The 25,070-nt window shown below is 39.9% G+C and overlaps 2 protein-coding genes across 2 annotated transcripts in view; both read right to left on the reverse strand.

Moving 5' to 3' along the window:
* Position 1: 1 nt before the first annotated feature.
* Positions 2-12,975, reverse strand: LOC106127665 (C3 and PZP-like alpha-2-macroglobulin domain-containing protein 8). The gene is made up of 26 exons (XM_013325837.1): positions 12,552-12,975; positions 11,117-11,184; positions 10,503-10,677; positions 9,921-10,099; positions 8,277-8,433; positions 7,937-8,073; positions 6,601-6,928; positions 6,302-6,478; positions 5,977-6,177; positions 5,712-5,870; positions 5,463-5,630; positions 5,260-5,376; positions 5,131-5,185; positions 4,878-5,025; positions 4,473-4,777; positions 4,167-4,327; positions 3,489-3,731; positions 3,268-3,407; positions 2,868-3,075; positions 2,590-2,767; positions 2,207-2,403; positions 1,944-2,081; positions 1,665-1,837; positions 1,440-1,542; positions 1,193-1,361; positions 2-1,053 (listed from the first exon to the last, which is right to left on the reverse strand). The coding sequence occupies exons 2-26, from the start codon at positions 11,179-11,181 to the stop codon at positions 812-814; spliced, it is 4,323 nt and encodes a 1,440-aa protein (XP_013181291.1). The 5' UTR covers positions 11,182-11,184; positions 12,552-12,975; the 3' UTR covers positions 2-811.
* Positions 12,976-19,778: 6,803 nt separating this feature from the next.
* by (focal adhesion protein tensin) overlaps positions 19,779-25,070 on the reverse strand; it is a 79,342-nt gene continuing 74,050 nt past the window's right edge. Inside the window, exons 14-23 of the mRNA XM_013325807.1 lie at positions 23,728-24,036; positions 23,487-23,612; positions 23,273-23,393; positions 22,795-23,021; positions 21,642-21,817; positions 21,253-21,508; positions 20,959-21,115; positions 20,639-20,817; positions 20,285-20,399; positions 19,779-20,104 (exon numbers count right to left, since the gene is read on the reverse strand). Of these exons, the coding sequence (XP_013181261.1) occupies positions 20,066-20,104; positions 20,285-20,399; positions 20,639-20,817; positions 20,959-21,115; positions 21,253-21,508; positions 21,642-21,817; positions 22,795-23,021; positions 23,273-23,393; positions 23,487-23,612; positions 23,728-24,036 (1,705 nt within the window). The 3' untranslated portion in view covers positions 19,779-20,065. The remainder of the gene's footprint in view (positions 20,105-20,284; positions 20,400-20,638; positions 20,818-20,958; positions 21,116-21,252; positions 21,509-21,641; positions 21,818-22,794; positions 23,022-23,272; positions 23,394-23,486; positions 23,613-23,727; positions 24,037-25,070) is intronic.

Genomic DNA, 25,070 nt, shown 5'->3' on the forward strand with positions numbered 1-25,070 from the left:
ACGTGTTTTAGTTTTTTATTTTTACTGAAGATAAAATTTAAAATTAATAATTCTATAATATTACATCTTATTCTATTAAATTAAATAATCATTAGTCTTTTTATTTACAACATACTGTATGTCAATCAATAGTTTTATAAAAGCGGGATTGTCAATAAATTTAAATAATTTTATTACTCTTCAAATACAATGATTAAATCATTAAAAACAAACAGACGAATTGGTAGTATAAAGGTTTAGTAAATAGCAATCTCTTTATTTAACAAAATAGTTCATTATCTATTAAATAAAATGTAATGTTCATTTAAGATCTTCTGATTGACATACACACAACAAAACAATATCACATTTTATAACAACTAAATGGAAAAGGTATCAGTTCTATTAGCTAGGTATAAAACTCAAAGGTATAAATATGTATAAAAATAAATGCTAATATACAATTTATAACCAGTGGTGAGTATCAACTACCTGTATTTTAACCAGATTGTAACGCCGTTAATTACTAATAGCCCAGGAATGTTATAATTTCAATTCCAGTCCATTTTATATAATTATATCACAACACTTGGCATAGACTTTACCTATTCATAATTGCTTAATATCAGCCGCGGTGAAGGGTTTAAAGTCTTCTCATATTCGCAAAATACTTTTTACGGTGCTAAATATGTATCAGTGGGATGTTTTATAGTTTGAATAATTAAGTACAATTATTAATCATTATAGTTTGCAACATCTAGATAGTGAGTTTAAACTTTATACAGTTAATACAAATTCAATATAATTATACGATGCTAAAACGGCAATACTTCTACCGCATGAGAAGTAACGCTGTGAGGAATATCGGTGTGAGAGTTGTATGCAAAGCGGGTGCACTATTCGGGTTGCCTTGTCCGGGCGCGGCGGGAGCGCCGGGTGCGCCGGACACGTTGTTGCGGTCCGGTGCGCGCTGCAGAGCCGCCGCACCGCACGCGCGCTCGCACGACGGCCACGCGCGGCACACTGAGCACGCGCTCGACGACACCGCAGAGAAGAACACGCGCGCGCGGTGACCTGGTACCCGTACAATTCTCCATTAAGTTTTCTCTACTTTCCTACACTCTCATAGACCTCAAAATTATAGAAGATACTAGAATATAGTTAGTTCAATATGAGAAGTAAATTAAAAGAAAGAGCATTCATGTGTACTGACTGGAGTCGGCTAGGTCCACGAGGTCCGCCCAGCCGGGGCGTTGTCGCGCGGCGGGCAACACGCGGGGAGCCGCCAGCGTGGCGCAGCGCTCGGCGCGTCCGGCCCGCAGCCACGCCAGCACGCGCGCCCCGCTCCGCTGCAGCCGCGCGCCCACCACGTGACGCGCAGACTGTACATTCGATTGTAACATGTTAAACAAAATTATGATATATCGCTGCAAAATGAATGAGATGGAGTTGTAACTAACCGTCAGTTCTGTAATAGTATTGATGTCGGCCAGAAAACCGGACGGCAGCTGCACCGTCAGCAACGCTAGTCCACTTTCTGTGTCATTCCCTTGCGCAACAAACCTATAATCAAACGCGTACTTAACAACTTCAATTATAATTGGGTATAAAAATTGAAGAGTCGTTCGAATCCTATAAGTAAATTCTATGTTGTGTAATATTATGTGAGGTGAGGGTTTGCGTACCCGACACAGATGGAGAGCTGCAGGCGGTGCTCGGTGGAGACGCGGTCGACGCGCGGGTCGAGCGTGTAGCGCGGCCAGGCCGCCGTCACGTTGCTGGCGCCGCGCGCAGACAGACCCAGCAGCGCCACGCCGCGACCCTCCGTCACCGCGCTCGCCCACCGCGCGCTGCGCACCTGCATCCCATATTGAACGTTAATACCACCTTCGTCATCTCCTGAAAGGACCCTGAAAATTTTGTAGCGGAATCTACTGTACTTAGAAATAAAAAAGTAACTTTACCAGTTGTGTTTGAATAATGAGCGCGTTGTCGTCGTCAATGTTGAACTGGCGCGGCTCCTCGAATCCCGTTACGTTTACCGACACGCGGAGCTTCTTGGACGTCTTTATCGCTTCCGAGAATTGCGCCAATGCATCCAACTGAAATAAATTCACAATGCATCAGTTTACCTACATACAAAATAGAGACATTCAAATAAGCCGAACGAGATCTTAGAGAGGAATCAGATATTTCTAGCTCTTATTTATCTAGACGTATTTCTTACAACGTCAGGATGAACGTGTTCGGGGCGCAGATGTTGTAGCAGGTAGCGCGCGACGGGCAGCGCGCGCTCGGTGTGTCGTGCGGCGAGCAGCGCGCGCAGCCCGCACGCCGCCGCGCGCGCCTCCAGACTGTTTCCCACCAGCCACGGGTTGCGCCACTCCGACCCGTGCAGCTTGCGCGACCAGAACAATGTCGAATCTAAACAAAATACGAAAACATAAGCGTATATACATATGTCGCCGAGACCTAGAGAGAGAGTAGCAGATGTTCTTCTTCTATTTTCCACTAGACGCGCTTGCATATAGCCTCATAATAATTCCCTTTTCCCCGATTTGTATACAACTCACAAGTAGAAAAGATATTTAAAAAGCTTTGCTTAGTTACCAGAGGAGTTAACGTATTTATCCATCATCTGCAGCGCGAGGCCGGCCTGCGGGTGTCGCGCGGCCGCGAGCGCGCTGGCCGCCGCCGCCAGGGCGTACGCGTCCAGGTCGGGCGCGAGGCCGCGAGCTACATACTCCACGCCTTTGTTGATTTGCTCCTTGTATAGCACCTCGCTACCCTGCATATAATTAAATCGCATTTACAATTCTACACGAAATACTTTATTACTTGTCTCCTTAAATCTAGTTGATGAGAAGCAGTCGTAGTTTCCGTTTTACCTTAGCATCGAGGAGCGCAAGTACTGCGTGCGCTGCGAGCGGCAGCGGGCGCTGCGCGTGCGGGTCGTTGCGTGCCTGTGTCGGTGCGGGCCAGCTGCCGTCGGGGAGCTGCGCCTGCGCCAGCCAGCGCGCCGCCGCACCGCCCGCCGGCGCAGCCGCCACGTGCCGCGCGCACCGGGACACCCACCGACCAGATACTGCTGTCATGCTGCGACAACCAGATACCAATAGTTATCAAACGAGAATTGTATATTCTTGAGACACTGAAGAACAGCTATTATTATAAAAAACTGTTTTATAAAAGTGGAGTTAGTGAGTGGAGTATTTTGGGCTTTTAGTTAATGTGGTATGTTCTGTCTCGTATTGAAATAGGTATACGTCGTAGAAATGTAACGCTCACTAGACGTCGCCTCCGGCTTCTGGATCCAGTTCCTGTGCAAAGGAGCCGTCGGGGCGGCGGTAGGCCATCAGTCGCTGGTAGCCCGCCGCGGCCTGCCCGCGCGCATCCTTTGTTATAGATACTTCATCTTGGTTGGTTGTCTGTGGAGAATATTTTATTAATATTTATAAACTCGTTAAATACTTCAATTCAAAGTTTAGATAACATGGAATTCCAGTTACCTGTAAGTAGTCTAAGAGTATGCATGCAGTGGCGAGGGGTCGCAGCGCATATGCGGGGTCTGCGGCGGCGGGCGGGGGGTCGCGCAGTCCGCGCAGCGCTGGCGCCAGCAGGTCGCCGGCCGCCAGCAGCGCGCTGCCGCTCAGCCGCGTGCCCGCCGCCGCCCACACGCTCACGTTGCCGCGCGCAGCACTGCGTCGCCCGTCCAGCAATGTCCACGACCACACCTCCTCCTCGTAACCGTCCTGACACAAACAACGTCATTATGGAATACTATGAAACTATACATATACGTTATCAAGTATTGCAACTGAGACATTGATTCAGAGCAACAATGGGCCGACCGAAATTAAATATTTTATAAACATTTCTAATCAAAAACTTTCAGATGGATAGAAATGTTTCCAATACATTAAAATATTGAAAAGCTATTTTGTAAATCGGTATCATTGGAATTGTTCATTACAAATGATGGGCTGATGCCGAAAATAACTAGAGCTTTTGTTTTTTATATTCGTCGGTTTCTAATTTAGCACCTATTGTACGTTTGCCCTATAAATATTTATTCATGCGTACCTACTTGCTTTTTTTATCAATGAATCTCGCAGTGTTTTAGACAAATAAATATTGAAAGGTTTTGGCCCGTTTACAAAGTCATGAGCGGTGTGTGTGTGTGTCACCTGCACGTCAATGGTGCGGAAGAGTGAGGCGGAGAGTCCGCCGCCGCTGGCCTCCACGATGACTGGAGCGCTGCCGGCGCGCACCGCGCTCACCAGGAACGCCGTGCTGGCCGCCGCGCCGCCCCCCACCGACACGCGCACACGACGGAACAGCTCTATCTCTGCACACACACACACACACATAAACTAACTCCGACTCCGAGTCCGTATCTCAATACAAGCTACAATGTTTACAATTTTAATTCAATAATTGATGTATGCATGGCGTTAATTCTGAAACTGTTTCCTGAATATTCTAAATCTTACTTTTGGTCGCTTCGACTGTATTCTCTAACGGTTCGAACTCGAAGTACTGGTCGGAGTTGTGGAAGGTGACCTCGACGGTGACGTCAGAGGGCATGGAGTTCTGCAGGATGATGACGACGGCGAGCGTCTCCCCGCGCTGCAGCGTGTCGGGCAGCTCGGCGGTGAGCGAGAGCGGCACGCCGGTGACGAAGACCTGCGGCGCCGCCAGCCCCAGACCCAGCGTCGGGTGCACGGAGAACGCACCGATACTCCACTCGCCTGGCGTGGCCGGAGACCACACTTCCATAGCGCCTTTACCGTCTTTACTATAAAAGCATACATGGAATCCATCAAATTCTTTTTTTTTTACTTAATATGTTTTTACAATCATTTGTTTGTCTATATAAAAATGTAAAAATAGCTAACTCTAGTGTGAGGTTGGAGAACATCCATGTGGGATGTGGGGTGACACTGAGGTAGACTCGCGGCGAGGGCGGCGCGGGCAGCCGGCTGAAGGCGTAGGGGCCCGCCAGCGCAGGCCGCAAGCCCGCCGCCGCGCGCTCTGCTTGCTCTCCTGCACACATCGCCAAACGTTTACGTGGCGTTAAGTATTCCATAGAAGAACAATCTTTTATAAGAAGCTAAAATATGTATATGTAAGAAAGAGAACTTTTAGTACCTGTTGGATCGTTTTCGACTACAATGCCGTCAGTCAATATTACGAGACCAGCGTTCTGAAACATTTAACAAAATAAGTATAATAGTTACTTACTACGAACCACTGACTAAAAGTATCTCTGCAAATAACCTTAAAGACATCAGCAGGGTCGCGGGCGGCCAGGTCGAGGCCGAGGCCGGGAGCGCGCTCCTCGTTCCTGAACACCGAGTGCCGCACGCCGCTGAAACTCTCCACTTCGCGCTCGATCTGATAAACATGTAAAATTTTACACATAATTTCTTAAAAAATCATTAGATAAAAAATAAATAAAAAAAACTCAGTAGAAGACTTACCGTGTGCAGATCCAAACCGTTGCCCAGAGGTCCGGCAAGGCCTGCCGCGTGCGAGTGCGCGGGCGCAGCCAACAGCGCGACGCGCGCACCTGCCCCGCCTGCAGCGCGCACCTCCACCATGCCGTTGGGCCGGTACTGGCCCGAGTTCGCCGCCGTCGACACTGATACCTGCCACACAAACGAATACGTTAATTTAAGGAGATAAGCATTTAAAAGTCGTGGCAATTCACAAAAATCATAATGTGAGACCTGGTTGTAGAGAAGTTTGTCGTGCGGTAGGTAGAGGCCGGCGGCAAGGAGCGGGTGTGCGGGGTCGAGCCGAGGCGCCCAGGCCAGCAGCACACAGCCCGGCGCCGCGCCGCGCCCCACCGGCACCCGCACCTCTACGGTGCGTCGCCCCGGGTTTAGCTGAGTTACAATAACAAATTAAGTAAGTTTGTTTCAACAATTCTCTGATTCTAAGGATGTCATTTGTCGCCGTGAAACACGTCTACAATGTGTGTCAACTTGATACCTCGAGTGTTTCTGCGAGCAGTATATCTCCGCGTGCGACGAGCGCGTAGTGCAGCAGGTCCATGGGCTCGTTGGCGGCGATGCGCGCGCTCAGCTCGCCGCTGTCTCCGGCCGCGCTCAGCAGCTGCACGCTCAGCGCCGCTCCGCCCCCGGACCCGCTCACCACGTTCACCACACGCTCCGTCACCTCCTTGTATTTTATCTGGGGGAAATCTTTTTAGTAATAATTGAGAACGTCTCCGGGGACATACCTATTACTAACTTGAAATATAAGAACAATTAATTTGAATGTAAAGTTTAGTGTAAAGAACATGACTATGTTTTACCACTAAATTCATGGTGGAGTTATTGTGTGCTGCGTCGGGCACCGTCTCGTAGATGGCCAACCCCTTGCGGAAGGAAACGGTGGTGCGGTTGGCGGGCGCTCCGTCGTCCCAAAGCTGCTCCACCATCACGTCGCCCTCAGTGTCCATCACCTGCCCGCTCGAGTTCACCACCTCGATCTACATCACAACCATACTTGATATTAATTCACTTGGCTGAAATTTGAGTGACTAGCTGATTCAAGTCATAAGTTTCAAGGAAACTTTAGGTAATGTTAATCTTTGTCAATACTAATATCTACCTGAACGACGTATGGCAGTTGTGGTTTAAAGTAATCCGGTGCGGTAACTTTCAATCGATAGGGCGTTCGTAAAAGAAGTATTCTCGATGAAATATTTTGTCGTATCAATGTATATTTTTCTTCGAGTACGGCTTCGACTACCAAAGGCCTGGCCGCATCTTCTGCGAGATCGAGGTCAGTTTTGAGGTCGAAAGTAACTTCAGCTTGGCCGTTCAAGTCTACCACTTTCCTTGCAGGAGTTGAAAACACCGGCTGGAGTACTCCCGAGAAGAAAACTGCGTACGCGGATATCGTCAACTCTCCTTGTACTGGCAACCCATTAAAATGCCTGCGGGAAATAAAAAGCTATATGTTATTTTATTTATTATATAAAGTTATCGTGTAAATTGAAAAGTTATAGGGCGGATTGCGTGGCCTTATTCACAACCTAGAAACCATGATTCTAATCACGGGCGGCGCTTACCGTTAGCTTGTGATAAAGCTATGTAAGTACTTTCTCATTCTTGGCTTAACGGGACTTTCTATCTATCACATTTATCCAGTAAACAATCGGGAAATGTATCGATGATTACAAAAAAAATATATTTTACTTTGAGTCCTTGTAGTTTAGTGTATGTGAATTGTTTACTTAATTAATTTGGTTGTATCGCAATTAAAATATTTAAAGAATTTGCTATTCTTTCGATGTTTCGAGAACGTTATGACAGCTGTACACTTAGATTAGTTTTTTTTTGTTATTCAAAGATATCAAAGTTGTATACAATAGCATGAGAAGTAAACTGGTTTTGCAAACACAGGTTTTGGCACGAAATGACATCATTTCAGTTCTATATTTATATGTATATATTTGTAAACTTAATTGTTCATTCTGGTTCCGTCTATTCGTACTTAAAGGTTAAACAAATTTAGGTATTTATTTTTGTAACAATTTCTTGAATTAAACGCTATGAAATATTCCTTTCCTCCGCCTTTGAAATGGACGTAAGAAAAACCTCACAATGTTCAATTTCATCAAAGTAATTTCATTGAAGCTACCAACTGACAGGCCGAGCTCGCTACAGCTTTTATAAAGTAAACTAATTATTGTCCAAGAGAAATGAATGGAAAGATAATATAATAAAGCAATTCTAAAAGAAATAATGTTGATTGAAAAATAATTTTGTTTACAGTTACGCAAACAATAAAAAAGGTTATTCTTGCCTTATTTATTTTAAACGTAATAATTTATTTTTGTCATGAGAAAGTAGAGCTATGGTCGTTAATGTAAATAAGTCAAGGACCCAAAATCACCATACAAAACCTAATCCTATCTGCTTTATGAATGCAAAAAACATACTTAGCAGTAACATTGATGTTAAATTTTCCATCACTGAAGAGTATCTCTTTGGGCATTTTCATTTCCATCTGGAACTTAGGCAACACATAGTCTGCCACCAGGATACGCTGCGAATACTTCTGACCGCGCACCTCCACCTAAAGACGGGCGAAGATTTAATATTTATGACATATGGTCGGTCACGATATCTCGTATCAAACAAACCTCGACTATTTCCTGGGAAATGATGTGGAATAAAAAAAAAGGCCTTAGGTAATTCTTTGTCAATTAAACGCATCGAGGCGAATTCTTCTTCGTTGTTTAACGAAGACGATGATAATAAGCTAAAACTACGTGTTACCTGTATGGTCCACTCGCCGAGCGCAGGCTGGTCGGCGAGAGCAAGTGTGTCGGCGAAGAGACCGCGGTCGAGCGGCGCCGCAGCCCACTCGCGTATTGCTGCGCCGCCCGCATCCAGGATGCTCACGTCCACTGATGTGTTCAGCGGCAACAAATACCTCAACACAACAGATAATATATTTGACAAAGATTAAATTCGTTGCGAGGATGACCGCGAATGAAGGCAATTTAACCTAGAGGATACTCTGATAAGTTTATTGTAACATTTTAAAATATTAAATTTCAGTCTTAATAATCTAATGCGAATTTTTAGATGGCATAGATGTAGAATATAGTCTGAAAGAACATTCAGGCTACTAATTATAATAAGTTTTTTTTTATTTCCGCAGGAACGGAGTCGTGGGTGACAGCCAATCAGAAATAAAGGTTTATTGAAAAAAAAAAATAATGATATGTTTTCTACCGCATTCCAATATAGCAAATCAGGTAAAACCTTCGATCACATATTATCAACTTGTTAAGGACACATGACTGCATTGGATATTTATGCGGCAATTTTTTAACAAAGTAAAGTTAAGGTTCCAACAATTTACGCACGAATGGCCGAGCCAATGTAATGCTATACTGCGGCCTTCACTCCTACATTGAGGCTGTGTGAAATATTCGGTTCATTAACTGTAACGATATTTATTAAAACATTATTAAAATAAACATTTTACAATGAACATGTTACATCTTTGATAGATGATATTTTTCAGTTAGTAATTGTTTTTATTAGAACAAAGGGTGTTCTGTACTTTCCAAATTTCTTTTTGAAATTTTGCTATAACTAACAATGTAGAAAATTCTGTACCTTGAAAGGGGAAATCTTATTTTGAAACATTCTTTATACCCATGTCTATTATTATTTCACTAAAAAAGTATGTTTTATTAACATGTATCTTGCATAAAAATGTTTTAGAATTCAAATATAAACTTAGTTTTTTCTCATTATACAACATGACCTATTCAGATATAGTGTGCTTTAACTGGACTAGATCAATATTATTTAATATTAAACTGGTTTTATCACTTGCATCAATTTCGTTACGTGTTCTCGATTCAATGTAATTTTTACATATCAAACGAAGAATAAGAATCATATACGAGTCAGCGAATGTTTCTCAAGGTATTCTGGTTATGAACTCGTAGATTACCTCAGTATTGGGGAAATGTTACAATGTGCTCGTGCTACTCGCATTGTACGAGACGATCTCATGGCTTGCGGCCGCTGGGTTCATCGACCCTAGCGCGGTACGTAATCTTACGTGCGAACTTTCTTTATTTTTATCTGTACCGATATCGAAATCGAAAGTATTAAGTAAGATACAGAGATGGGTATAGAGTATTGCGATGCGTTCACTCCGCTTTCTGATACAATTTGTGCAAATCAATTCGTATCGCTGTCAAGTTGAGATTTGTAATTAAAGCGATGCTTTCATATATCTAAATATAGCGTCTATTTGTTGCAACATTGTTAACTAAAACAGCAAGGAAAAGATACAATCTGACTCAATTTTAATTTCGCTAATAACTCTATTGTAAGATTTAAACTTTATAGCGGCTGTGTGGAGCTATAATTTTGTTACTATGGTACTATACTTACTTATCTAATGCGATAACTCTAAAGTTAATGGTATCCTCGGGCTTGTAGACACGTTTGTCAGTCTGCACGAAGACGCAGAAACTGCGCGGCTGGTAGAGCAGCGGCGCGGAGGAAGCGAATTGTGGCCCCGAAGTAGAGCGCGCTACAAGGCGGTATCGCCCTGGACCAGGGTCCCCGATCTTTAGGAACACCAAGAAAACCGAATGGATTTTTGGAAGTGCTTAGTTATGTATAGCTAAGCAATTAGTATTAAATTGAAAACTACAAAACGGTCATTTAATTTGCATTTATAGTATGGTGCGGACATGATCCACGTTGAAGTAACGTATAGTTGCAAATATAAAGTGTTTTAAAACTCAAAACACACTCAAATTTATATCTCGCACTTGCATATTGCATATATAGGTAATTTGAAATGGTTACTACAGATATATAATGCATAAAAGTGCCAGTTACATTCGCACATACACGCGGTGATATGATAATTTTTGATATACGAAACTTGTTTAAATCGCTTTACATCCTTTGTAAAATAGAAAACAATTAATTTAACTGCATATAAAAGTAAGAGGAAATAATTACATCAAGTTCTAGCAGCCTGGAAGTGGCGGCTGGCACCTGCACCTCTCGCCCCTGGCTGAAGGGCCCGCCCTCCCGCTCCACGGCTACATATAGGTTGTGGGCGCGAGAGCTGCCCGCTATCGATACCTTGTACGACGTGTGAGGTCGCAGCACGCGCGGACCCACCACTGACAAACTGGGAACGAAAGATTAAGTTATAAGAATAAAAACCTAAAACAAATTACTAGTTTTTCAGAATGGCGTGATCAAATTAGTCAAAGAATCTCTGTCTCGACTCTAATTAAGAAAACCTAAGTCAAAATCAATTTGTCCCTCCTTGTCTTTTTCTCCTTCTACTAATTTCCTCTTGATTTACTGTTTAAACAATACTTTTTTTTGTATCTTCTACATTGTTCGACGTATGATTCTTTGCCATAAATAGTAAATGTCGACAACGATGTCTATTTTCAAGAAAGACGGTATTTGCACATACATATGTAGTAATGAATCATTGTGCCAAGCCTTACTCATATTTACGTACTTGAGTCAAAACATAGGTATACATACAGCGCGGCGTTTGAATGTTTCTTGTGTTGTTGCTAAGTTATAATATGAATATTACAAATTACTCTTACCATGTCACGAAGCCTGATGTGGTTAGGATGAAGAAGAAGCAGCATACCGTAATTGTTGTTGACATTATCTGTAAGTCATTTTACGATTAGTAATATGAAGCTAATGACACACTCGGAGTAAGTGCCGCAGTTAATCTTATTACGAAAAATAAACTATAATTTAATTTAGAGTTTGAATAAGGAAATATCTTATTGGAATCAAAGATGTGGTTTCGTGTTTCTAAAAATGAGGTGGAGGTAAATAAGCAGGAACTTCTTATATATTAAAATTCATTTACCAGTATTATTGCGAAGACAAAAGATACAAAATATTTTGTGTAAATTTGAATTTTTTAATTCGTTAAAGGCAGAATTAAGTTTCACTATAAATATTTAGCCTATTTTATAAAACTTGAACTTTCGTGATTACGGAAAAAACAAAGGCATCGCGTTTATTTACTCAGTTGTAATAAGTGTTATCGCTGACAAAATAAGTAGATTCACATAAGTACACGTTTTTTTTAAATAATGTGAGAGTACGAAGCAAAAGAAATTTTATATGTTTTTTATATGGGCAAGGAATAATCCTTGCCCATATAAAAAACATAAACGCGTTGTTTCCCAAGACATTGTGCTTCAAAAACTAGGTTACATGTGATTGTTTTCAAGCTAACTTAGATTCAAAATATTTAGGATTTTCCTTATTGAAAAGAGCGTAACTTATTTAATCCTAGAGCAAAGTTTAAGTAATACAAAATGTTAAAATTATCCAAATTTTAAACTTCTTCGCAAAATTTGGTAACTATGCTTTGAATGTATTATTTCGTTCTTGGCTTTTTAATTGCTTATTAAAAGAACTCTTTTCAATCCGATGCTTTCCGGTAATTTGCAAAAATTGTAAAGTATTTTTAGAAATCAAGGCCTTGAAGTACGCCATTTCTTACATGTTACAGGAAAATTGTTGAACAATTAGGTACTATAATTTAACAATCGTTTGAAGGTAACTTAACGTCGTGTTAGATAATAAATACGATGTCGTGGGTGAGCTATCAAATAATGTGTCTATTGAATTCACATGTTTACTGTGTCTGAGTGCTGAGCTCACCGTCCTTGTGTCGCAGCACAGGCGCGGGCGCAGGTCCAGCCTTTATGACTCACTGCATAAATACTACATTTGCGACGACACTACAGACTCGCATCCAATTAAATACAACAATAAATATCACAAAATTGCTTATACTCAAGATATATAGTGTCAGGAAATATTTGAAAATAATTTTTGAATGGAACTTTCTTTGGGAAATTATACTTAAGTTGTGGGATTATCAGAAATAGTGACGGCAAAGAATTGCAAATTATTTTTGAATGGACCTTTCTCTGGGAAATACCGAACATAAAACCACACAATGTATAAATAAAGTACTTGCGACTCTTAAAGCATAAACACGATACTTACGTAGAAAGTATTAAAATATATCGCTACAGTGTTATTGTGTTGGAGAGGTCTTCGTATATTCACACAGAAGTGGGTTAAACTGTTCACAACACAGCACTAATCATCGTAATATTTGAGATGCACACTTATATTTTCTAAGTTTTTGAGGTAAGCTTAATTAACACTATATCACAGAAAGGTTTCGTTTCGAGTACACTTGTTTGAGGCGGCGTAGAGGCGCACGAGGAGGGCGCGAGGTGCAACAAAACTGACGGCTCTGCGCCGGCGCACGCGCTGCTGCTGCCTGGCTGGTGGGGGCAGCGGAGGCTCGCGAATATCCCTCCCAACTGCACCTACACACATCTAGCTGTTGTGGCCGTCAGCCTGCAGGAAATACAGCCTACGCGCGACTACGTCACAACGGCCCGAGCTCATCGTGTTTGCGTAACACCATCACAAAATTGTTTCGTTTCTTTTATTACGAATGTATTTGATACAAACAATACAGGTGTTTTTGTAATTATTCCAAGTCTTGTATACAAGAGTAAATGGTTAATTTAATCAAGTTATTAAAAACACTAATATCTCATAAAAGTCAGTAGACAACATGTATTAGTACTAATTTCACTTAAAACTCATAAAGAATCGATAAAATTTGCTAATTTATTTTTTTAATTACACAGAAATGCAATGCAAGTCTTTTCCCAGAATACATCAACCAAAACATTTTAGTGCAACATTATGTAGCTACCTACATAACTTCAAGTCAACTTTAATGGATCTAAGTTTCATCTAAGTGTACAATATAATGCTGCAAAATGATACTGAGAAGTGTTTTATAGTCTTAATTTAAAACATCACACGACGTAATGTGTAGAATAAAATGTTTCATAGCCAAGTTATACGCATTAATGACACTTGATTGTAAGTACAAGTGCATTCCTAGGAACTTGTTCTCGTACAAAACGTTCCGACTGACCGCCGGAACACGTCCCCTATGGCCTATATTACATCGTTGAAAAAAAATGTTATACTTCGATGTAAACGTACATTTGATACAAAGTCACTTCGACCTCTAAAAGGTTCGAAGGTATGTTTGTACATACAAGTCGCGATTTGAGAAACCTGTTTGGAATAAATAATCTCGCGTCACTCCGCCGAGCTCTCCCACACATCATAAATGTCTAACGCGAACTTATGTACTTAAGATATTATATTATTTGAGGCTCTCTTTTACTATTGTTTTCTTCTTCTATTTAAGTTTCTATAATCTAAATGTCGAATGTAACGGATCTTTTGACGAGTGTCGTACGTAAATCTGAAATATGTAACTGGTTTCTCCACGGGAGGATAAATTTTTTCTATTAAGATTTTTAGACAGAAATTATAATAGAGGCGATAAAGACAAAGTAATGAAAGCTCTAATTTATCTCTTGTGCTTAAATCTTTTTTTTTATTAATAAATTGTTCCGAAAACAATTATTCAGCCAAAAACAAGTCTATAGGTGATATATTGGTGGCGTTGTTTTGTTTCGAGGGCGAAGTTTGCGTGTGTTCAATATTTTCTTGTTTGTGCAGGTGCGTTGCCAATGTGAGATTGTCAGCTAGTGCTGCGGCAAGCGCTCGCTCAGTCTTGGCTGCACTGGCTCGCTCCATTTCCAACGCTGCTCTCAGCTCCGCCAATGTATCAGTCTCAGTTGTAGGCTTGGTTTTAGACCTATTATTGGTATAGTCTGATAATCGGTATTGCAATTCTGTCACTATAGATCCGAGTCGAGTGATTTCAGCTGAAAAATAAACGACTTCTATTGTAGGTAATTCTGCTAGTTTTGTTATATCTATAGATGCGCGAATGTTATAATTGCGTGTAGATTTATGCTGGCACGTTTATCTTGATTAAGACATACGACACAACTAGTAGAGTAAGTATGTTAGGTGACAAGTTGCAGTGCAACAATACACAATAGAACGCAGCCGGTTGACACACACATGCTACATCTGCATACATCAACACTCTACACATAGTACCTACTTAGTGCGTAGACATACTTTGTCCAAAAGAGGATATTTAACTTTAATTATCATCAGCTCACTGTAAGTTCTCACCGAGGGGCTCGGAGCCTACGGTAAGTTAAGGGTGACTAGGCCATAGCCAACCATGCTGGCATTTAGCATACGTGATGTTACTTAAATTATTTGTATTTTTTTATGATTTCGAAAAGGTATGTTTAACCATCATCTATTGCAGTTATCTGTTCCTTCACCGAATAGTTAAAGAACATTAGAAGTAGAATTACTCAATTTGATCTTTTGAGCAAGTTCCATAAGAATTATAAAAATGTATTGCGTATTTTTGCAGTCCGTGTGAATGGTAACTTTCCCATAACAAAGCCAATGGAAAGCTTATAATATCAACACAACAAAAAGTAGACGAAGGAAATACTAAGCATTTCCATATTGGTATGAATTGTGTCACCGGTACCACTCAGCACGTTACCTCACTACGCAAGCAAACATCATCAATCTAAATTATTCAAATCGTTGCAATATGATTGCGTATCTAACTTATGGTTTCATAATCAGATCCTAAGTGGGAAACTCGTCTATATTTCGTCTATTTACTTATAAAAATATTACCAAGTTATAGTTTGGCAAATTTTATACTATCAGAAATATTTTTAACATCTTTGACACTGTCAACGCAAAGAGAAAAAGAGTTCTCCAACTTTTCCTCCTCTTCTCTGGACAGGCAATTCTTTAGTTTAATCACGAACATCATACATGTGCATACCGTTGGCGCGCTGGAGTTCTGCGGTTAGATGCTGCTTCTCATCAGCAGCGAGCTTGCGTTCGCGAGCATGCGCGGCGGCAGCGAGACGCGCGCGCGTTCGCACCTCCTCGCCGCCGCGCGCGCACCTCTCTACACGACGGACCTCACACTCTAACCAGCTTGCTTCCCTGACACGTAAATAAAAATAATAGAAAGAGGAATATCGTATATGTTGGGAATATCTCTGAAAATTTAATAATGTTGGTCCTTTTTAGAGAGCTGAAGAGTTGTTGCATATATGCACTTGATACAGACTATAAGTAGGTATATTAAAAGTATAAGTAAGTATATATTATGCAATTTGTACACGATCCACTGATCCAGTGAAACACGAAGTAACTAAATTGTTTGAAAATACGAACCATTCGTTAGACGGATATTTTGCAACAACGGATAATTATTGTAAAAATAACGGAGGTTGTGACCTCCGTGACTAAGTTGCAGCTTGCATTCAAATAACTCATTTATACTTACTTATTTTTGCATCTAAACAATTTCTTATACGATTTCAATTACATTACTTATGAGTAATGTACTTGTTTTGAGAAGAGAAAATAGTCGCGCTATAAGAGATGAGATTTGCTCTATACAAGGCTATTGATTCACTTGTGTGATCAATATTATCAAAATTAACAATGGTTTGTAATAAAACATACATTAGTGTTATTTTGTTTAATTTCTTAAAATGAATAATTATTTATTATCTTTAATAAAACAAAATAAAATTCTTTAGAATGTGTAGTTTGCTTAAGAAAGAAAATATTCTCGTTTAATTTGTTGATGTTATTTTTATTATACAATTATGAGTCATGTTTACCTGCGAGCCTCTTCAGTTGCAAGTCTCACGCGGCTTTCCAATTCTACGTACTGTTTCTGTAGTGTTGAATGGACAGATTGTAATGGCCGTAGTTCTTCTAATTCTCTTTCTAAAACTCCTATTTTTTCCGTCATTTCACTGCACTTCTCCTCTAGAAGACTACGTTGCCGTTCCTATTAAAATCCCCAATAAGCCGATATAAATAGTTATGTGCTTATGACCTGTGCCTGTTTATCCCTTTTTGTAGTTTATTGTTAATTGTATCATGTACGTACAAATAGTTTGAGACGTTGTCAACTCGAAATTTTAATTTATTACAATGATAAGAAAAAAGATGAACTACGAAGTAATAAACGGAAAGAGTTAACATAGGGAAAGTCTACCGAAAATTCAATTTTAGATTTAATAGCGGCGAGTTCATCTTGCGCGGCGGCGAGAGCGTGAGATGCTTGCGCGGCGCCGGCGGCCGTAGCGGCGGCATTAGCGCGGTTGTCGTCGGCAACGCGCTTGGCCTCCGTGCATGCTGTTTCCGCCGCTTCAGCGCGAGCTGCTTCCGTGCGCAACGCTTCACGAAGATGCGCCTCTGAGGACTGACGTTAAAGTTACTAACAATGTTATCGAAACTCACGATGAATATCTAGAGAAATTTCCCAAACACATGTGTGAAATAATGTAGCCTATGTCATAAAATTTCCAACTGTTTTTTGTTTATTAATTTTAACAACAATATACTTAACACATTTTAACAACAATTAACTTAACAAACGACACGATTACAAAAGAAAAAATACGTATTTCTTTCTTTTACATAGAGAATATTAAAATACCTAACATACGAGCAAATTGAATGAATCGGATATTTGTGCAAAAGCAACAAATTTTAAAAATTACTGGAATTTATGTTACATTAACTTACTATCAGTGACTGCAAGGCTCCAACTACATCGATGAAGTTTAATTCAAATGATTCAAACTCAGATATATCTTCCATTTTGGAAATAAACCAAAAATGAAATTAATGGGATGTTTTATTAAAACTTTTCAAAGGCAAAAAGTGACTGATTAAAAAAGGGAGGGAAAATATCTTTTTTCGTTAATTAAAGGCAAAGGAACAATGCCTGTACAGCCAATTTTTTTTACTATGTTTTATTAATAGCATGTTAAAATTATAACTGCATGTTTTAATTATAGAAGATTTTTAATAGATGTTGAATTTAGATATTTAATAATAAAAATTTGTTGATTTAGCGAGTAATGCAAAATGGCGGCAAAATTGACAGATAATTTTTTATTAAACAAAAAATTGGCATTGGCATGAAGAACGAAGGTAATTTTGAATCTTGAAGTATTTACAAAGTAAAATAATATTCTTTGAAGAAGAATAAAATTAAGTCAATAGAAAAATAATTTGCAACCCCTAATAAGATCAATCAATGTTGTTGGCTGTTTTAAATAATTGAAATACGTCAATTTTCATGGCATTATTATAAGAGCGAACTGCGGGGGGAATATTAAAAAAGGGGGTGATGTTTTCGATTTGCGACCACTATATAAAGGCTCTGCCTTTTGTTCTACTTCGCCATTTCTATTACCAGCACTTCAACAGAGCGGTAAGTTTTAGCAGTACATTTTCCAAATGTTTAAGTTATTTATTATTATTTTTATAACAAATATCACTTTTTTAGTTTTTCATTGTTTTCAAAGGAGTATTTATATTTTCCATATGTTTTTTTTAAATGTTGCTACGTTGTACAGTTGCTTAAATAGGTACACTAAACAAGCTTGTGAACAGACATCGATTCAAGTTCTAGAATAAAGAGATTTAGTAAATATCATTTTCGTTTCATAATTTATGCACAGTGTACTTTGAGCAACATTTTTATCTTAATGTTTTACTTGGCCATACTAACTTCAAAGTCAATTTAAAATTGCGATATTTTTTTTTAACAAACTTAAAGTAAAGTTTGAGTGGATTAACATTATTCCTTATTTATTAAAAAAACACAGTTTAAGTATTATATGCATATCATTAACCTAATGTATAATATCATAATAATTTTTGCAAAGTAAACTCAATTAAGATAGATGGATTAAAACAGTTTGATTTTACAGGTATCAAAGATATTTCAAAATGAGATTGGTCACTTTAATCGGTCTGGCGTTGGTGGTGGCATTAGCGGCATCGGTCCACTGGTGCGAGGGTGCGGTGATGAGAGGCGCGGGACTTGCTGATGATGACGAGTACCGTGCCCGCCGGCTGTACCGGGAGTACGGAATGCGGCGTGCTGCTCGCGCTGATGACTCCTTCGACGACTACGGACATCTTCGCTTCGGACGCTCAGACGACTGACCCTCACGCTGCGCCAATAAACGACGCCCGATTTTCTAATTGAACTTGATTGTAACTATCGAATATGTAAACGAAATGTCAATGGCTGGTACGATATTTCGTTATATTGTTTAGTGTTAAAAAAATAGTTATGTAATTCATTGTAGTACTTGGTTAATAAGCCTTTCATTAACAATGTGTTACCTAGTTCTGGATGGAATGGATCTAATCATTTATGAAATATAAAAATGTGTTTACATATTTTCAATGTTTACTTTATAATTAATCCTATAGTCCTTAAAAAAGTTGATAATTTCTTTCAAAGAATAGATACGGAATCGGCTTAGTAAATATAAATTTAACAAAAACTACAACTATATTAATTTTTATTGAAACATATGTATCTTTTTATGATTGACTTCATAGATTTAACTGAGTCATTTATAGAAAAAAAATCATCAAATCTAACTGTATTTAAGTTTTAAAACTATTTAAAAAAATTATATAGAGAAATAAAACATTAAGATTTTTTTTTCGTTTATTTATTTATTATAACCAATAAATACATTTTACAACAAATAATCATTACAATATTTCGTGTTAAATTATCTTATAAACTGGATATTATTATAAAATAAAAATTTAGTTAACTAAATCACTGTTAAGGCATACTATTTGCGGCTTTTAACCACTAATAGCGTTATATTAAGCTTATAACTAATTTAAAACAATAGATAATTTAACGTGTAATTAATTAACTAACGCGTGCTAAATCGTTGTTTGAATTTTATTATAATATACAAAGATGTAAGCTGCTAAAAGATTTTATCTTAGTATCCTAGCTATGGTTAAATTTACAATTAAAACGCTGACTACACCAGAATAATATACACCATTCTGATTGACAATAACTAAATAATTTATTGTTTCTTGTTATAGTTTTCCTATTTGTCAGATCTTATATAAAACCCGTTGTGGGTTACATACACATAATTTTCTTCGTTGTAGTTAAAACTGCACATGTAAATTATGGATATTAGCTAAAAATTTATAATTGATTATAAAATTTCTAGAGTTTTTACTTTGAAATAATTTTTATTGTAATTAAAAATCAAATTGAATGCAACATATAAGTCATCTTAATATTCAAATAATTAGGCACACATTTTATATCTATTCTAAATTAAATTAATAATGAGACTAGTTAGTTCTTTCATATACTAAATTATTTGTTAAATTTAATAAATTAAAGAATAAAATTTTGTTGGTTAATTGTGCTTGGTAAATATAAATTTAGAAATAAATGTTATACTTAAAAATAATTTCACATTGAAAAAGATTAACAACAAATTCATTTGGAAAGATAATATGGAATAATAAAGTATAATTTTAAATAACTGCCACTAATTAAAGTGACAGCTAAGTTGAAATATAAAACGAAGCAATTTGTTTTACTTAAATTTTTAACATTCAAAAATGTTATTATATATTTTAAAAACACTTCATGCTGGGTGAGTATTTCTAATACTTGGAAATCTTTAGTTAAGTTGTAAAACTTCTTAAATGATGTCCCTTTTTTGCATATTTCCAAGAAGTGCCTGAAAAAATAAAGCAAACGACGTGTAAATTTTTTACTATTCCTTTTTGAAAATTATGACCTTCGTACAAAAACTCCGCAAATCTCAGATTCCAGAAGCCTCCCCATTGTGTTACTCTGTACTTTTACAGTCTAGCAACACACATACATACATTCTTGGCTGGGTTTGTATGAGGCTTACCTTATTGACAAAGTTGACAATGGCGGTGGCGGGCTGCTCGGGCTCGAGCTCGGCGAACACGTGACACTGGTTGTCCGAGCCCGCGGATGTGCGCGCCACAAACGCAAATATGCGCCTGGAAATCAACATTCAAATTAAATATAAATGTTGTTACTACATCTTGGTCACAAATACCCATCACCTAAAGTAGTACAGCTATCGGTTGTCCAATTTTTTTGACAATAAAAACATTCAATAGTAATATAACCCCCGGCAACAACACAACTACACAGACATCATGATTCTGAGATCATGTCAGACTCACAGCAAGTCAATTCTAACCACACAATTCAATGTTACATTAAATAAACGTACTTTTCGGTAGGTATTGCGTTGGGTGAGTCGCGGTAGGTGTAGCGACGCTCGTCGGGATCGAGGCCGGCGTAGGAGAGTGCGGTGGCGGGGTAGTGTCGTCGGAAGAACAGCTTGCGCGCCGCGTCCGTCAGCGTGATGCCGCCACCGAACACCTTCAGGTGCACCACGTGCGCCTCACCCTACATTGTTACACACATATCAGACTGTCAGTATGTTAATTTTTTACTGAGATTTGAATCTTTTTTCGAATTTAGATTAATATAAAACGACTGTGGACGAAACGAATTGAAGATCGGTAAAGATGAAATAGTATAGCGTACCTTCTTTTGTAGTACGTTGTGCACGGCGCGCTTCACTGCGGCTGGTCCGGTGAGTGCCTCGGTGTTGTCGGCGCCCAGCAGCAGCACGTGGCAAGCCGCGCCCGTCGCCAGTAGTGCGCGCGCCGCCGCCGTCACTCCGCCGCCTGCCCACGGATCCCTGTACAAAGCTTCAATTAGCAACCAGTAACAAGACATCACCACTGTATTAGATCACTTTATTTAGTAAGTGAGCAACTGTCGCTAATATTTGGCATAGCTGGCATGTACCACTTATAAGTAATGCTAGAAGCTGACCTGTCGGGCAACCTAAGCGGCACGGGCAGTGCAAGAGGGGTGACGGTGTGCTGGTAGACGAGCGCGGAGAGCGAGCTGAAGACGGGCTCGTCGGGGCAGCCGCGCAGCCGCACGCCGCGCGCTGCCGGTTCCACCAAGAAGTGCCGCACGCCGCCGCCGGGGCCCGCTCGCACCGCCAGACCGAACGCGCCCGGGAACGAGTTCGAGTCGCGCACGATGAATGAACCTTCCTCCAGACCGTGTAAGGCTGATATTGCTGTACAACAATTATTTTACTATAATGTAATTGAGTATTTTTTACCACTTGGGATGATAATCGACAAAGTATTCAACCCGATTTTCAGATCAGTATATCGATATGGGCTCATGGTGATGAAGGTAATATTTACCGTCGTCGCGCGAGATGTTGGGCTTGTACCAGTAGTGGCTGGTGTCGCGAGCGAAGCGCACGCGGTCAGGCGCCACGTGGTGCGGCTCTACCGGGCCCGCATTCCCCGTGACCGCGCCCACCGCCGCGCCGTTGTAAGCACGGTAATCCGATTCGGGGCTACTTTCGCGCTCCTTTCTGTTAAATAGATACAGGAATAGAAATGAGATTACTCGATAGTTGAAAACAGTCTAATGGGAGGACATAATATTTCAAGAAAAGCAAATAAAAAAGATTGGACACGAAAACAAAGAATAAAATGAGAAATAACTTGTAAGAGCACGAACAAAAATGTGCTAGGTAAAGTTAGTTTAGTATTTTTCACAGTACTCATTTCCTATGTGGAAAAGCGAAAATTATACCACACGAAAATATGGTTAAAGAGAACCCAGCGTGCAATACATTTAATTATTTTTTTGGAGATCTTGGATGTGGAATCGTAAAAAGATAAAAAAAAATGCCAAACCAAACAAGCGTGTATTTGATCGATTTTGAAACAAGTGCAGTGCGACACACGTTACAAATCGTATTCATAAATAAGCATATACTATTGACAAACAAAATATCCAGCAAATGTCACTATAGCTCCCGAACTTACATGTGAAGTATTGCCTTATACGGTAGCGTAAGCTGGTTCCTGGTGCAAACAAAAGACAAAAGCTTTACGTCTTTTGCACGCGAGAAAACAAGAGGAAAAAGATAGGCAATGTAACAGAAATCTATCGAATTACACAAATGATGTTAAAAACTACATTTACTTACATACATACAAGCAAATTTAAAGCCTAAGCTATTTACACTGAAAACGGTAATATTCTATTAAAGTGTTACACGTCTTAAATTACTGAATTTAACTAAATTCAAATGTTTGGGCAGTTCAAGGTCGTCGCCATGATGCGCAGTACCCTCCCTGCATCCCATTACATCCCGCTACACCCAAAATTGTGTTTTGCGCAACGACTCGTACGATATTCCGAGACGTCAATCTAACTGTAACTTTATTAAAAAAAATTCAGAGCTACTTATAGTTAAGCCACTTTACATTTTAGATTTCCTATGCGAGGTGACCAGTATGAGGTTATCCTCGGCTCGACCAGCTTCACATCTAGTATTACCTGGTTACTGGCGGCGAGCGCGGCGGTCGTGCGTTGAGAGAGGGCGTGGGCGTGAGTGTGGGTGTGGGCGTGAGCGTTGGAGTGGGCGTCGGTGTGGGCGTGGGCGGGTAGGGCGTTCGCGGGTGCGTCGGGAACGCTGGCGTGCCCGCGCGCGACTCTGTGCGTGACTCCGTGCGCGATTCCGCGCGTGATTCCGCCCGCGACCAGCTCTCTGACTGCTCACGGCTCTGTGACATTTTTTGGTGAAACTTATTAACTTGATATTGTACATTACACTTTCTACTCATGATATTCATAGAAATCTCAGTACAATGTGGTTACAAATTCACTTTAAATGGTTAAGGATCATATAATATTTTTTTACGATAACTACGTATATTATGATGGCTTGTGACATCAATCAGAAAAAGCAACATATACATTGAAAAAGTAAAACACAAAAATACATCTGTGGTATAAGTTACTATGTCATACTGACCATTGTGTCGTTTACAGGTTCCGCGAGGGACAACAGACCGGGCGCGGGCGTGGTCGGCGTGCTGCCGGCGCTCCACTCGCGCATCGTCATCTTTTCATACATGAACTTTCTAGATGAGGTCCTGAAATGAAACAAAATCACCGTGAAATTTAAATCCAAGTAAATAAAATCATGTAAGTTAATTAGATCGATAAAGTTGTTATTTGTAAGTAACCTGTCCGGCGCCTGAGGGCTGACGGCGTGCGAGCGCGGGGGTGCGCGTGTGTTGACATGCAGCGGCACCGCAAAGTCGTCATCGTCGTCGGCGAACGCGGTCGTGTCGCTCGTGTATCCATCCACGCTGTAATTTATATCAATCCAATTAAATAACTATGTGTTTCCACCAGGAACACTATTTTTAATAATATATGTAGGTAATATTAACTACTTTTTTATCATAAAATAAAGATACACACCGATGACTTGCGGAGCGACGCACATTTCGGGAAGACGAAGTATCCCACTCGAGCGGTAGTCGAGCGACCCTTTCCCTTGCCTCCTTCCTTTCTCTCAGCTTCTGCTGCTGCCGCTGCAGCCAGGTGAGGCCGGAGCTGGATTCAGCATTGCTCTCCGACCTGCGCGGCTCTCTTCTGATCTCTCTAGAGGTCTCCCGAGTTTCCTGCCAGCCAAGGGTACTGTTTGATCGCCAGGTACCATTTTCAGGAGTGGTCTTTCGAGCGCTGCTCGGAGGTCTGTCCAACCATTCTGCATCGCCATTCATCCATCTGAAATAAAGATACAGGAGATATTATAAAAACTAAATGAAAGCGTAATTACACAAAAAATACATTTATCTTTCTCATCGTATACGCACAAAGTTAATATTGTATAATAGTAATTTATAACTATAAACAAATTTGTAGTAAGCAATATTAATATCGTGCTTATTTAAAAACCGGATAATGTTACAGCATTATCGTTGTACGGTACTAATGTTTCTAGACCACTACCTAAACGGGAAAGTGGTAACGTATAATTTCAGGGTCGTCGGTACTTGACGTAACCATTAGCGGCTCTGTTTAAATCTTGGCCAAAACTTAAGTTGTCTGAACCAAATAATTCGTCAATTAATTGTAATGACCCATTTACAAGTTTTTATTACATTGCATATCATTATTAACGTAATAGAATTAAAATATACAATAACAGAAATGTATAAAATAAACATTTGAAAAGTACCTACTTAATGGCATTCCTAGACCATGTGTTGGACAACGTGACGAGAAAGACTGAAAGAATATGACTGGAATAGCTTCTATATTGCCTAATAAATCAGGTGATGAATATAAATTTACACTTAACAATGATATAGGTACCAACTGTTGCGTATTTTCGCGTATTTATTAGAAAGTAAACGTGTGTACACGTTTGTTGACTGGGCGGTCAACTAGGCGGTCGCCGCGGCGCCGCTCCACCGTTTATGGCGACGTTTATCTCGAAATAGCGAACCGTTTGGTTCGCGGTGGACGCAATCACATGCCATCGACACTAATCAAAATTGCATGTAAACCTTCTAGCTATATTGAAAACACTCTCTATTTTATTCCGATCTGAGACTCTATCAAATTCAAATAAATTAGGCGCATAAATGTTGAAAGGCGTGTGACATCCCAAAGGCCGTCAACGCATCTGTGGTTCCTTTGGTCTTGCAGATGTCCATGGACGTCGATGAACACCTCGGTGTTCCCGCTTCTCTTTGCTCTACTTTTTTTTGTTAGTTTCCGAGGCTTTTTTGGATCAAAATATTTGCTTCAGCTAT

Source organism: Papilio xuthus, unplaced genomic scaffold (genome assembly GCF_000836235.2).
Source record: "Papilio xuthus unplaced genomic scaffold, Pxut_1.1 DF824655.1, whole genome shotgun sequence".
NCBI lineage: Eukaryota > Metazoa > Arthropoda > Insecta > Lepidoptera > Papilionidae > Papilio > Papilio xuthus.

Bases quoted from the DNA above. Each gene is read 5' to 3' on its own strand.
- LOC106127665 (XM_013325837.1), bottom strand. From the start codon at position 11,181: ATGTCAACAACAATTACGGTATGCTGCTTCTTCTTCATCCTAACCACA. The intron at 6,479-6,600 runs GTAGATATTAGT...GTTGTGATGTAG, and splicing joins AACTGCCATACGTCGTTCAG to ATCGAGGTGGTGAACTCGAG. The intron at 2,768-2,867 runs GTAAAACGGAAA...AATTATATGCAG, and splicing joins TTGCGCTCCTCGATGCTAAG to GGTAGCGAGGTGCTATACAA.